Below are 13,584 nucleotides of genomic sequence, written 5' to 3'. Positions count from 1 at the left end.
CGAGTAAATGCTAGTTTGCCTTTGTGGTCGTTTGTGGCCACTCAAATGAGGCACAGGATTGCAACTTCGCGTGCGTCGTGGCTAAGTGGCGAGCAACGATCAAAGCGCCTAAAGATTTTCGGCTTCAGGGTTGTTCTTGTTCTCAATTTTCTTATGCCCTACCGTCATTACTTATAATAAGCCCACCATGCCTCTAAAAAATATTTACTTATCTTTATATTTGAATGAATGAATTTTCGCTGCCTTTAAAATTAGCAGATATTTTCCTAATACTACCTTTAAAGCATATAAAACAGCGGACTGTAGAAATAAAAACTTTAATTGAGATCGCGAAACAAACCAATAGAATCAGAAATTTCTCTAATCATTTGATAATACACTACTTGACCTACTAGCACAATTCCGTTGAGGATGAGTTTCCCAGTACTTAACACTTCAAGTTCGGAAAGATCTGCAGTGTTGCCAAAAAAAATTCCTTTATATAAAATTAACGTAATACATACTCTTTTCAGTCAAAAGCCGTCAAATAAATTTTAAACTGAAAAGCATTAGCTTCTGTCGCTTATTTTAGTCAAAGTTAATCTTTCTTTTCAGCGTTGAGAATGCGGGAAGAGCTTCCGGTGCAAAGATAAATTTCTCTACTCTTGCACGCGTTTAATTATTGTTACCAGGTAAATTTTCCGTAACATCATTTCGAGTTGTTACTCCTTCAGAACCACAAGTTGATAAACATCGTAAAACTTTTTCTCAACGTAATCTTTATCTCCGAAAGTCCTCCAATTTATATAATTTTTTTTTTGGGGGGCAGAGTTTTGAACAAATAACTGACCATACAATATATCGTATACTAAGCTGATGGTCATAAAAGATTACTTGCCGAAAGATAGACGCCCAAAGTTTTATTATTATGATCCCTTTGAAAAAATGTTTACCATACTGATCATACAATAGCAAAAATAATTATATATATATATTATATCTAATTCATAATGAGCTGGTTTAAATTTTTGTGCTTTAATCCTAATTATAATGAAGTGGCATCTTTACTATTAAGTTTTTATATGCATTAAGCCATATACTAATTAACAAAACAAAACTAATTTTTAAAGTTAGCACCATGCTCTTTAGTGCCATTACACTTTTGGCTATTAAAGAAGTCCGTGGATGAAACTTATGCTAATTTACTATTAATTTTAAGTTGTTATTTATTGCATCTCGCTATAAATAATTAAATCTACGCCGCTAAAAAGTTTATAACAAAAAATTTAGCTGAATTAATAAAATTTACAAAAATTTTAAGTTGCCTAAAAATTTTTAACTTTTATAAGAGAAACTCGCAAGTGTTTTAAAAACTTTTCAAAGTAAAGCTGCATATATTTTACTCGGCATTGTTTTAGTTGATATCAAAAATAATAAAGAGTTTATCCTTATAAATCTTTAAGCAAATGCGGCACAATTTTAAGCGGTTTACGTGATTCACAATTTTCTCAACTTTTTATAAAAAGTTTATTTTTTAAATTAAGAATTTATGTGGAAAAAAGTAATACCTTTAAGAAAAAATTTATAAAAGTTATCAGATAGTAATAAAAGATTATTAAAAACAAATCTCACTCAAAATTTTATAAGTAAAAAATATATTATAACTTCACTTTTAGAGTGCCCATCTGTTAAAAATATTCTAAAATTTATTAGGATTAAAATTTGAAATTCCTCAAATTTGAGATCAAAAGCTCATATATGAGCGTCTTTTCTACAGAGTGTCGCCTAAGGGAACTTTTTTTCTACTTAAAAACTATAAAAATTATTTCAATCGAGTAAAAATATAAAATTATATTTTAAAATTAAAAATTTAATTAACCATCCAAAACCTGTGTAAATTTTAAATTAAAAACTATTGAAACTATGATAAGTCCAAAAGATTTTCTTCTTCGTAAAATCTATAAGTCAAAATAAATAATTCATTAGTAGATCCTAAAATAGATACTAACTTTTTAAAAAAAATTAAATTTAACTATTTTTGTAAAATTGCTTTTTTTTATTTTCGTTACATTGAAACACACCACAAAAATAATCAAAATATAAATAATTTAAATTTGGTTTAATAAAATAAAAAATATATAATGAGAAAAGAAGTTTTTAGAAAAAAGTAATTAAAGTTATAATAATTTTAGAAAAGAAAATTTAAGTGTTTAAAAAAAAATATTAAATATATATTATATAACTCTAGATTTTCTAAAATCTAAAAAAAATAATTACTTCTATAAATAAAGTAATAAAAAAATATAAATCAAAAATAAATTAATTTTTTAAAAATCTCGATTTTCTATTTCTCTAATTAAATTTATAAATAAAGTAAAAAAAATTGGAATCCAAAATCTAATTTAATTTTTTAAAAATTGTAAATGCCTTAAAAATTTACTTATATAAAGTTTGATAAGTTTTCAAAAGTAAATCTGAGAGTTGCGGGAAAGAAACAAAAGCCTCGTCTTCAGTAATTTCCATTCTCTTAAGTAAAATCTATTTTATAAAAAAAAAAAATTTAGATTAATTTAAATTTGGAAAAATAAGATTTGCTAAAATTTCAAATAATGTTAAAAAAAGCGTTAATTATTTTTAAAAAAAAGGTAAAATTAATTATTAAAAAAAAGTTTGAAAAAAAATTAATAAAATCGATAACAAGTAAAATTCTATAAAAGAAAATATCATGCTTTCTACTAAAATTTTATTATTCAGTTATAGAAATCTTGACATTTTCAATAAATTTTGCTTATATTTTTATTATAACTTAAGAGTTTAAATAAAAAATTTATAAAAAATTAAAAATCTTATTTTTTTTAAGAACTTGAAAAAAAAAAACAGCAAATTGTTATACTAAAAGTGAGATTATAATCCGCTTTGAAAAAAAATAATACTTTAAATTTTGAGGTAAATTTTATACAATTTTATACTTTAAGGAAAAATTATCCTTATAATTAATTATGAGCATGAATTTTTAAGTCAATAACATTATTTAAATAACGTTAAAAAAAATTTTAAAAAAATCTCATATAAAAAGTGATAGAATAACTTTATATAACTTTATGGAGAGAAAGAGAGATTCAAGTCTATATATAGATATAAACGTTATTAATAAATTGTTAAAAAATTGTTTTCAACTAGATTTAAATAAATTATTAAGTAAAAAAAAATTTTGAAAAAATTAAAAATTCTAAAACAAAATTGGTTTTATAATAGGAATTAATTAAACTTTACGAGCCATCAAGATTCAACAAAACTAGATTGAATTTATACAAACACAAATAAAAATTATTTAGAAAAAATTCTTAAATTCATAAAATTTAAAAAAAATAAAAACTTATTTAAAATTATTTAATGTGTAACAAGCTTACTTTTTAAGATTATTTTAAATAAATAAATAAATTTAGAAATCTAAAAAAAAGTTTTAACAAATCTTTTCAGCTTAAAAATATTTTATTTTATATAAGAAAATTTTTTTATAAATCAAAAAAAATTTTGAAAAATTATCAAATTACAGCTTTAAAAATTTTTATTTTTAAAAAAAAATCTAGAAAAAGATTAAATTTCATTCTTAAAAATTAAACAAAATAGTATTAGTAAATCAAAATTCAGCAAAAAATTTTATTTCATATTTAAAAAACAAAAAATAATAGAATTCAACAAAAAAAAGTCTTCAAGGTTTAAATAAAAAATTGAATTATATAATAAAAATGAAACTTTAATAATCACTGAAATTAAAGAAATATTATGAAATTTAGAAACGTCTTTCGAAGGGATTGCATAAACAGCAAAGCCCACTGTCTTGCGAATAGCCCAAGAGTGAAAAGGAGCCAGTGAGTCGTTATAGGCGTCTAACGCAACTTTGAAAAAATTAAATACAGTTAATTAAAAAAATTGGTAAAAAAAAGATTAGTGATTAGTAAAGAAGAAATTTCAAGCATTTATAATCCTAAGAAAAAGTTGTAAATTCTATAATAATACGTAATAATTTCATACTAAATAAATGTGATTTGTAATTTGTGCTAAGTGCATAAAAAACGGACTAAATAATTAAAATCGTAAAAGCAAAAAAAAATTAATTATATAAAAAAAAGATTACTGATTAGTAAAGTAAAAAAAATATTTTAAAAACTGAAATCAATACAAAAAGTTGCAAGTTTTTACGGTATACATTAAAAAAAATTAATTCATAAATAATTTTGATTTGTAAATTTGTGCAAAACGGAAAGTTAAAGAAAAATTGTAAATAAAAATTAAATTAATTAAAGTAAAGAGGACTAAATTAATGATTTTTTTTGATCTTTATGGCTGACAGAAATAAAATTGAGCAACGTGGTGCACGAGATAACAAATTAAAACACGAATTAGTTAAACTTTCTTGTTTAAATAATATAAAATTTAAAAATAAATAATTTGTCAGAATTTTAAGTAAAAAGTATTAAGTTTAAGTTTATAAAAATTAGCATTGAAAATTAAAAATAAGATTTTTCAAGGTAAAAAATTAATTAATTATTTTTAAAATTAAAAATAGAAATTAATTAAAGTAAAACCTTTTGTAAATTATTAATAACTTATAAATTTTAATTATTATATTAAAATGTAAACGTAGTGAAGTACAAAATACACCAACAAACTTCAGGAACTAAAATTTTAAATTATACTGAAAATAATACTGAAAAGATTCAGTTAAGAAAAAAAATATAAAATAGAAAATATTTTTAGTTAAAAAATAAATAACATTAAAATAAATTTTATAAAATTATATATTAAAGTATTACAGGAAATTTTTAAAATTTTATGACAATAAAATACTTCCAAAAATTGTTTTAAGACCAAATTGTGGTATGTACAAATTTTTTTAGTCAAATTTACTAACAAAAAAATTTACCAGCTAATTCTGGAATTATTTAGATAAAAAGAACTAATAAAAGAAATTGAGATATTTAATTCGAAAAATATATAATCAAATATTTTAAGCAAACCAAGATGAGTAGGGCGATCAGAATCAAGTAGACCTCTAATAAGAAATCCTATGAACTCTTAATAATAAATTAAGTTTTATAGCAACTGTAAAACATTTTATTATAAATCCTCAAAAAAAATTATTTTAAAAAAAAAAATGCAATATTATTACAATAAATGAGTTGAATTTATCATCTTTACATTAATAAAAAAATTGTTTTATCAAAATAAATTGATCTATACATAGAAAATTTAATACTAAACAGTAAAAAGATATCACAAAAATTTAAAAAATAGCAGCTAAAAATATATATAAAATACGAAGAGCCCGATTGAGCCTGAGTAAATTTCGTGAACCGTTTTTTTTATCGTTTTTCAAAAGACCATTCTGTTTTTCGTACGTAACCATACTCTTGTAGGAGTAATAAATTTAAAAAGTAAAATTTAAAATACTAAAAATTTGGTAAAGGGTCAATTGTAAAAAGTATAGGCTACCTGTAAAGTATCATTACCGTTTGGTGCGTCTCTTTCGTGATTACATTTCTCTATAAGCTTCAATTTTGCGGTGATATCTGAAGTAACAAAGGTAAAACCCTGTAAATAAAATATTATTTTTTAACTTATTATAAGGTATTTGATTAATTTAAATATAAGCAATGAATATGTAATAACACCGATCCACATATACTAAAAAAAGAGGCTAGTTGCCGATATGCACCGATAAATAATTCTGTTTTAATTTCCCCTTTGAAATGAGCTATATCCTCTTCAATATTATTCCACTCATGAAGTGTCTTTTAAGTAAACATAAAAGTTAAAAGTTAATATATAAGTTAATCTTGCTAGATTACTTTGTAAATGTCAAAAGAAGCCTGTTGAGAAGGAGAAGGTGGTGCTTTAGGCATTTCGGAGCTAAAAAAGTATATACTATATTCTCTTTGTTTCGTTGCAGATATTTAAACCTTATTCAGTCAAAATGAAATGAAAAGTATCTATACTAATGGCGCACATACATTTAATATTATCGCACACTTTTCTTTGCCAAGAAAGATAAGGGAGACCATAACGTATACTTAAAAAATTAAATTAAGCCCCTGTCAGGTCGAGGGGGAGATAGTACTCCCGCTGGATGGACGGGCTGCGTGGATTCAGCGATTTATAGTTACTTTAAACATGTCATTCACTTCGAGTGAGAGAAAGTTTGTTTTTAAAAAGAATTCTCAACTTCCTTAAATTACTTACTCGCTTAAACAAAGAAAGCATTTTAGAAACAACACCGACATTTACGACGCCCGTTTTTTTATTTGTCAAGGGTTATAATGTTCTAAGTATACGCTAAACTAAACATTATTAGAGTTATGTGTACTAAGGGTCTCATCATGTTAGCCGTAAAGCTCAGGAAAAATAGCGCTAATCGACTAACCTGCGCAACGGGTAGAAGCTTTTTGTGCACTGCGTTCGCCGGTGAAAGTTCAAGATGAATTATGTGTTAAAAACTCTATCTCTTTCTTACAATTTATGGAGTGGTTTAAAAACAGGGGTGTCTACCATTACCTCTCCGGCATTAATTTAGCTCTATTATAGCCGAGAGTTTCGCATCTTTTTGCAGTAGGTGTACCGCATTTATACGCCTCTACTTCATTCTATTCTTTCTCCTGGTGCTAATAAAACACTTAAGCCTGGCCACTACTGAAGTGCTTTGCGCTATCAAAAAATCGTCGCTACTGAAAACTGCTAGAATGAAATTCCTGCTAAACTAATACAGGAGAACAAACCCTTTCCGAGCGGTTCTCGGGGGAACCTCTCTGAGCAACTTATACATTATTAGTTTTGACATATAAAAATAAAAACGGAAATAATAAGTTTTTTCCAATTATGGTGCAGAAACTATTGAATTGAAAAGGGGTCAGTTACTTCTACGAGCCTAACAAAGAAACTAATTGGGTAGTAAAGAAACACACAAATAGGAAGGGCTAAAGCCTCAATTATTAAAAAAATGCAAAGCGTGCTTGCCTGGCATCCGTAATGTCTACAGTGCGCCCCATAACAAAAAAAAGCAGTAGTCATATAGGCGGTATAAATAATCTTTATTATAGCAAAGTGGAATTGAGAGGAAAATTCCTTCCAAGTAATAACCCCTTGGGCCGTGGGCTTAGTACTAAACAAATAGTTCTGCCTAAGTATTTATTAGAAATTATCACTATTTTAAATACGTCCATAAAGTTATTGATGTCTGCAGAATCTTCGCTATAGTAAAAGCTATTAAGTTAAAGCCATTAAAATATTATTTTATTTAATTATTTTTAGGGGTCTTCAAGCCTCTTTTAATAATGTAAGTCTTGTACTCTTTTTACTTCATTTGTGAACTTTTACACTTTAGTATTGTGAAGAATACATTGTTTTTAGCTGGTCGAACACCCTGCTTCAAAGCTAATTTCTGTACAAATTTCTTTCGGGCTGCTTTTCTATTCAACTTTTTTTACATGATTTTTCGTGTTTATCAAGATTTAAGAAACCAACGCTTTTTATTCTGTTTTTATTCTTGCATGAAACGAATTATCTAGTATAGTGAGGCAGTAGTTTAATGAGTCGTTGGGAATTTTCGGGACATAAGTTTATACTAGTACAGTACCATTCCTATACTACTATCCTGCTACTGCATCATACATAGGAAACAAGTACTCTTCAAGTCAGCCAAGTAAACTCCGCCGAAGAGTACAAGTATTTTACATACAGATACAACAATAGTTTAGTATAGAACAGCACTGATATTAATTGCATATTTGATTGAGAAGCAAGTACATTTTAACGTAGCGCACCAAGGATCGTAGTAATTAACTTAGAGTGGACTAAGACTTTCTGGAGAGTTCTCACTCAGTTATAAAAGTGTCTAGAGACGGCGCAAAGAACTCTATTTCCGTACCACTGACTTCTGAAATAGAGGATAACCTTAGCTTTTATTCGTAACAATTTACACCTGTTAAGTTATCTTGTTGCATAAACTTAGCCCAAGGACAGCACAACACCCAAGAGAGTAGCAAAGGTTAGAATTATTCAGTACTTAGATATAAGGTTTGAACAATTATTCTCCTAAGTAAAAACAGAGAAAGGTTGCCATGACAGCTTGCCCGCCAATGTAGAGCTAAGTTCTTGTCACCACGGCAGCTATGCTTACGGAATTGAACAATTGACTTTACGGTAAAGAAGACCACTTAACTACTTAAGCAACTTGCTACTTTAGTAACCAAAATAATTAACTAGAATTCTAGAATTGATAGCTAATTAAAATGTTCTACTAAAGTAGAACGAAAAAAAAATTAAACCAATGTTTCCTCCCTTTCACGGCCGGTACTAGGCAAACTAATAACTTTGTCACTTATCAGGTTTTCGTACCACTCCTGAGGGTAGGGGACAATGCTAGTGGTACGGAAATAGAGCTCTTTGCGCCGTCTCTAGCACTTTTATAACTGAGTGAGAACTCTCCAGAAAGTCTTAGTCCACTCTAAGTTAATTACTACGATCCTTGGTGCGCTACGTTAAAATGTACTTGCTTCTCAATCAAATATGCAATTAATATCAGTGCTGTTCTATACTAAACTATTGTTGTATCTGTATGTAAAATACTTGTACTCTTCGGCGGAGTTTACTTGGCGGCTGACTTGAAGAGTACTTGTTTCCTATGTATGATGCAGTAGCAGGATAGTAGTATAGGAATGGTACTGTATTAAGAGCCCCGGCCTCCCCTTTCTTAGGAAGGTCGACCTTTCACAAAGAGTGTTAGAACTCCGTAGCTATGAATGCTTGTAGTCCCATAAGAGTAGAGTTATTAATTTGTTTTTACGAACTTGGCAATTTTTTTAGCTATTCTTTATAACCTTTATTTGCTCAAGTATTCTTGGTTTTTTGTTCATCATAGGTTCACTATTAAACTGTATGGTTTAATAAGAGACGTTCCATCCAGAGGCTATCTTTTTTTGGTTTTAGCATTTCTGACTTTTCACTGGAGTTTTTAATCTTTAAATTCAGTTCTTTTCTTTTTATCAGATAAGTTAAACGATGTATATCTTAGGTAAGTTTTTTTTTAGATAAAAAATTTGAGTAATGTTGCATATCAAGTTACTTGCTGACGTTTTGATGTCTCTAAGAATTTTTTCATTTTTAGAGAGTAATGTTTAACTATAATTATTAAAGAAAAAAAATTAAGAGGATTCCCTTCAATTGCAACTCATTAAACGTCAAAACATAGAATAGAACCTAAAAACCCGAAGGTCATTTCTTTTAATCCGCAGTTTTTATCCTACATATCTTTAGGCGAGTCAAGTTTTTTTTAAATTCGGAGCATCAATAATGATAAATACAGTGAAGCGAATAGCTCCACTAACTATCGGGAAATTTAATTAAAGTACAACCTGACTTTCTAAAAATGGTTGGTCTATTTTTCACTTGGAAGTAAAAGCTTAAACTTGGAGCTTAAGTGCACCAGCATATACTTTTGATTACTGATAACAACACAATTTTTTTTTTGTACTGGTTGTGCGAAACGAAGCCGTTCTTTCTCGTATTTTTGTAAAACTTTTCATAACTTTCGCGCCGAGCAGTAATAATCGTTTAAAGACTAAATATAGTTCAAAGTAACTCGATCTTAAGAAAAGCAGTGACCTATTACGTCTGCAAGGTATGCCAAAGAGACAAAAATTTAAGAATAATTTTTTTTTGACGTAATTCTTTTCCTTTACTTTATAAAATATATATACTATTTCGTTATAGCCAAGAATAAATCTTTTTTTGTTGTTTTATCATATAATGTTAGGAAACTTTAGTAATACCACCAACAGTAGCTACATTTTTAAAATAATTATCCAGTAGTAATGAAGGTATCGGTGGTAGTAATTTACGTGAGCAACCCGTATGAGAGCAGTAATTCATTGTTTTTAAGCAAGCAGTCAGCACTCAATAAAGTTGAAACCGAGAAAAAGTTACGCTTTAGCAGGTAAAAGTGTTTACTCTCAGTCTATTTTGTAATGAAATGCTGAATATTTATTAGTTAAATTGCACCTTTAATTCAACTTCTTTTAACGCTTTTAAACCATTGCATGCTTTTTTTATACGTAACAACTGTATGGTTGTACGATTTCGTTTTTTTCTTGCTTGCTCAGAAAAGAAAAGTAAATAAATTTTAAAACTAGGAGTAACAGTTCAAAGTAAGTTTTTTGTTTCAGCAACGAGTTTAAGATTGCACTTTATTCTTAACTCTTTGAAGTGACAGTACTTTCTGTCCTCTAAATTAAAGTTTTATTTCTTCTGCTTGCGAAAAAGTTGATTTACGTAAAGTAAGAATTTTACACCGCACTTATATTAAAGTATTACTATAGAATAAACTTAAAAAAATGCCAAAAAATTAGTATAAAATTTTCCAACAGAAATTTTAATATGCAATAAAAAAAAAGTACTTCAACGTAGAATAAAAAATAAAAAAATGAATCCTTGCCGATCTTTAAGCAAGTCTTGTGCTGAAAAACGTACAAAAATAACGGTAAACAAGCGCCTTACAAACAAAAAGTACCCTCTTTAGCCTAAATAAGGTAGTTCGACTTGGCAGCACCAACTTTTTATTCAAAAGCCTCAGAAGTTTAAAAAGATGAGGAAGCAGTGAAAACCTTTTTCTATTTTCGCCCAAAGCTACTGAAAAAAACTGCTATCAAGTACCACACTGTGTTTTTTTTTTGTAGGTGTTCTTAATTATACTAAAGTTTTATGTAAAGTGTTGACGGACTGGTAGCTGAAATTTAAGTAAAAATTAAGAAAGGCTGTATTTTTTACTTGTAGAAAGTTTATTAAAACTTTATAACTAAGTTAATTTTTTTTTTAAATTTTGTACAGTTTGCATAACTCCCTTTTTTCTTCTAAACTAAGGGCATTTGATTTTTCCATTTCGTCTAAGATCGCAACCAACTCTGCCATAAAGCGTGTTGTCATCGTATAAAGTTTTAAAAAGTAAATAAAATACTTTTATTCGAATCTTCTCTTAAAAAGTTCACAACTATGGAAAAGCGTTTAACTTTAGACAAAGACCGTAACATTTTGCCTATCGTCGAATCACTTCTACGTAAAACGATTTTATAAAAGCTTTTAAGTAGATTATAAAAACTACACTTTCTTCTCACCTCTCAAAAAAAGAGTATAGTATTTCTACGATGCTAGACAGCATGTCGCCTGTGAGCCCATTAGAAATCAATATCGGGTACTTCTCAGGGTCTATAAGCTGTGAATACCACTTGTCGTTAGCACAAAACAATCAGAATGCGGTATAAAAAATGGAACTTTAAAGAATTGGTGAAGTGAAGTGAGATCTCGAGAGCGACTTAAATGAGCCCACATTTTTTGAAATTCAAAGGCATTTGCAGGAGCTTCGGCTGGCACGGATTCAGGCACAGTGATTGTGGAAGACAAAGTAGAACTAGAAGCCAGCGGCTCAGGGTGCGAGACGCTGTCAGTGAGAGGGCCGTCGATAGGATTAACTGCTAAGCCTTTACTACAAGAATTAGGGACTGATTCTTTAAGACTTCTATTATCGGATTCTTCCACAACGGTAGAGTTTTCCGGAAAAGACGGAGAGCAATATAAGTAGCTCTTAACCGTATTAAAAATTTGATTTTTAGCATCTTACCAGAAAATTTATGAATTTGAGACTGACATTGTTTAAGCAATTGTTTGGCCACTTTGTTGTTAGGTTCAACTAGAAGTACTGCCCTTACATCTAGCTTAAAAATATAGGAAATTCGATTAGACAATTGTTTCTTGAAACTTATAACCTTGGATAGCTGACTGGAAGCAACCAGTTTCCAAATAAGCGGAGGCGCGTCTGGCGTATGCTTTAGTGTAGTTTGGCTTCAACTTCAGTGCCATTGAACAATCACTTATGGTCTCGGTGAATCTATTTCTATAGAGTTTACTAAAGAATTTTTATAATGTTGAATTAACTCTACCGTTTAAGCTTCAAGTTAGCCATGGCTTTATTAGCCCAGAATATGGCATTTGTGGGATCTTTCTGAATGGCAAATTCATAAAAAGACAAGGCCTCTAAAAATTCCATTTTTTTGTAATGCTCGTTTCCCTATTAAAAGAAAGGAAAAATAAAGTTAAGAATATATTTATAAAAAAACCTTTAACTTAAGCTCTTCACTGCTTAAATCATACAATTGTTGCTCAGAACAAAAAATTTCTACGCTCTCTTGTCTTTGTCTCCCGGTATTATTACCATTACAACCAAGAGTAATAAATTTCTTATTATTAGAACGTTTTTCTTTATTATTCTCAAGTAAATTCCCATACTCAATGTCTTGAGTATCGTAGCTCTCTTCAACTGAATGTAAATTTACATTTCTTATAGGAGGTATGTTCTTTTAAAAGTACAATAAAACGTGAGTAACCAAAGAGCTTGTATTTCAAAAGTAAGAGAACAGCGTACTTGAAGTTTGGGAACGGATCTATTAGACCAGTAAAGATCTCTTTTCTCTATTTCAGTGAGCCAAGAGGTCAAGGAAGAAACATAACCTGAAAATAGTTGAAGTTCCTCCGTCATACTTTATAAAAAGTATCTATATTGTTCGTTTAATTCTACAAAGTTTTAACTATTATTAAAAATTTTAAATTTATTACTGAGATGGGCTCTGTTAAGGTGAAATAGAATTTTTTCTACTACACTAACTTTTTATAAAGAAAAAAGTTAGTACTATTCAGCTCTTTTCTTATAAATCTGAGGTGGTATAAGTCCTGCCTAAAGAAACCAAAAACTAATAACTTCCGATGGCTTACGCTCTTGTAAGACATTGTAGATTTTCAAGTTAGGGGCCAATCTTACTTTTGTTTAATGCATGCTCCAGGTGCTAAAGCGAGGATGACGAACTTGTTAGCGCACGTATGGGCCAGAAGTAAGGTTCAAGTAAGGTTCAAGTCCTACACTGTGAACGTTAACCATTTTCGATGCTGCAAAATATTAAATGTAACTTTTTGACAGGTAGCTAAAGTAAACATAGCAGTAACGAAATGGTGTACCTTTCAGGACATAAGCAATAGAGGGAAGCATATATAGAATTATGCTTGTTTCCTTCTTGGCAGAAGTGCAAACTTATAATAAGTAGGAAGTAATAAGTTACTTATGCAGTTAGGGCTTAGGAAAAAATTTATTAATCAGTGCTATAAAGTTTTTGTATACGAGGTACTGACTCAAAACTTATTGGAATTTTTTTTAATATATTTTTTGATTTGAATGGGCCTCCATCCATAGCCTAAGGTGAAACAACAAGCTTTTGAGTAGTGAAGGGTAGTAAAATTGTTATAGATAATCTTAAACTACCGGGATGTATACGTACTTACTATAAGTATTTAATTAGATTTAAATAACTTGATAACATTATTAAGCAAGTCCATTTTTAACTAATTTTTTATCTTATGGAGAAGCATACAATAATCGGTAGGTTCAATCCTTTACCTCTAAAGGAAAAGGCCTAGAGCTGGCAATGGGAATGCTGTAATATACCAAAAATTTTCTTGTGTAATAGAGAAAACTTTTAAATTTAAGGTTACGGAAAACATGTAATAAAT

General features: G+C 28.6%; 2 protein-coding genes across 2 annotated transcripts; both read right to left on the bottom strand.

Moving 5' to 3' along the window:
- Positions 1–2,415: 2,415 nt before the first annotated feature.
- LOC135121876 (ceramide-1-phosphate transfer protein-like) lies at positions 2,416–6,002 on the bottom strand. The gene is made up of 7 exons (XM_064046156.1): positions 5,832–6,002; positions 5,655–5,774; positions 5,476–5,574; positions 5,302–5,392; positions 5,001–5,057; positions 3,781–3,878; positions 2,416–2,517 (listed from the first exon to the last, which is right to left on the bottom strand). Exons 1-7 carry the CDS (start codon positions 5,883–5,885, stop codon positions 2,416–2,418), a joined length of 621 nt encoding a protein of 206 aa, XP_063902226.1. The 5' UTR covers positions 5,886–6,002.
- A 4,843-nt stretch (positions 6,003–10,845) lies between these two features.
- LOC135121875 (uncharacterized) lies at positions 10,846–12,191 on the bottom strand. The gene is made up of 8 exons (XM_064046155.1): positions 12,144–12,191; positions 11,967–12,094; positions 11,793–11,914; positions 11,648–11,737; positions 11,302–11,558; positions 11,145–11,242; positions 10,988–11,082; positions 10,846–10,934 (listed from the first exon to the last, which is right to left on the bottom strand). Exons 2-8 carry the CDS (start codon positions 12,071–12,073, stop codon positions 10,846–10,848), a joined length of 858 nt encoding a protein of 285 aa, XP_063902225.1. The 5' UTR covers positions 12,074–12,094; positions 12,144–12,191.
- Between the last annotated feature and the right edge of the window lie 1,393 nt (positions 12,192–13,584).

The sequence above is a fragment of the Zophobas morio genome, unplaced genomic scaffold, assembly GCF_036711695.1.
Source record: "Zophobas morio isolate AGI-343-1 ecotype UQ-CSIRO unplaced genomic scaffold, CSIRO_AGI_Zmor_V1 ptg000759l, whole genome shotgun sequence".
NCBI lineage: Eukaryota > Metazoa > Arthropoda > Insecta > Coleoptera > Tenebrionidae > Zophobas > Zophobas morio.
This window is presented reverse-complemented; position numbering and strand designations above follow the sequence as displayed.

Coding starts and splice junctions, on each gene's coding strand:
- LOC135121876 (XM_064046156.1), bottom strand. CDS start 5,885: ATGCCTAAAGCACCACCTTCTCCTTCTCAACAGGCTTCTTTTGACATT. Junction 5,393..5,475: donor ACGGTAATGATACTTTACAG/GTAGCCTATACT, acceptor TACTCCTACAAG/AGTATGGTTACGTACGAAAA. Junction 5,058..5,301: donor CAGGCTCAATCGGGCTCTTC/GTATTTTATATA, acceptor TTTATTATTAAG/AGTTCATAGGATTTCTTATT.
- LOC135121875 (XM_064046155.1), bottom strand. CDS start 12,073: ATGGAATTTTTAGAGGCCTTGTCTTTTTATGAATTTGCCATTCAGAAA. Junction 11,915..11,966: donor GCTAACTTGAAGCTTAAACG/GTAGAGTTAATT, acceptor CTATAGAAATAG/ATTCACCGAGACCATAAGTG. Junction 11,559..11,647: donor TCAAATTCATAAATTTTCTG/GTAAGATGCTAA, acceptor CCGTTGTGGAAG/AATCCGATAATAGAAGTCTT.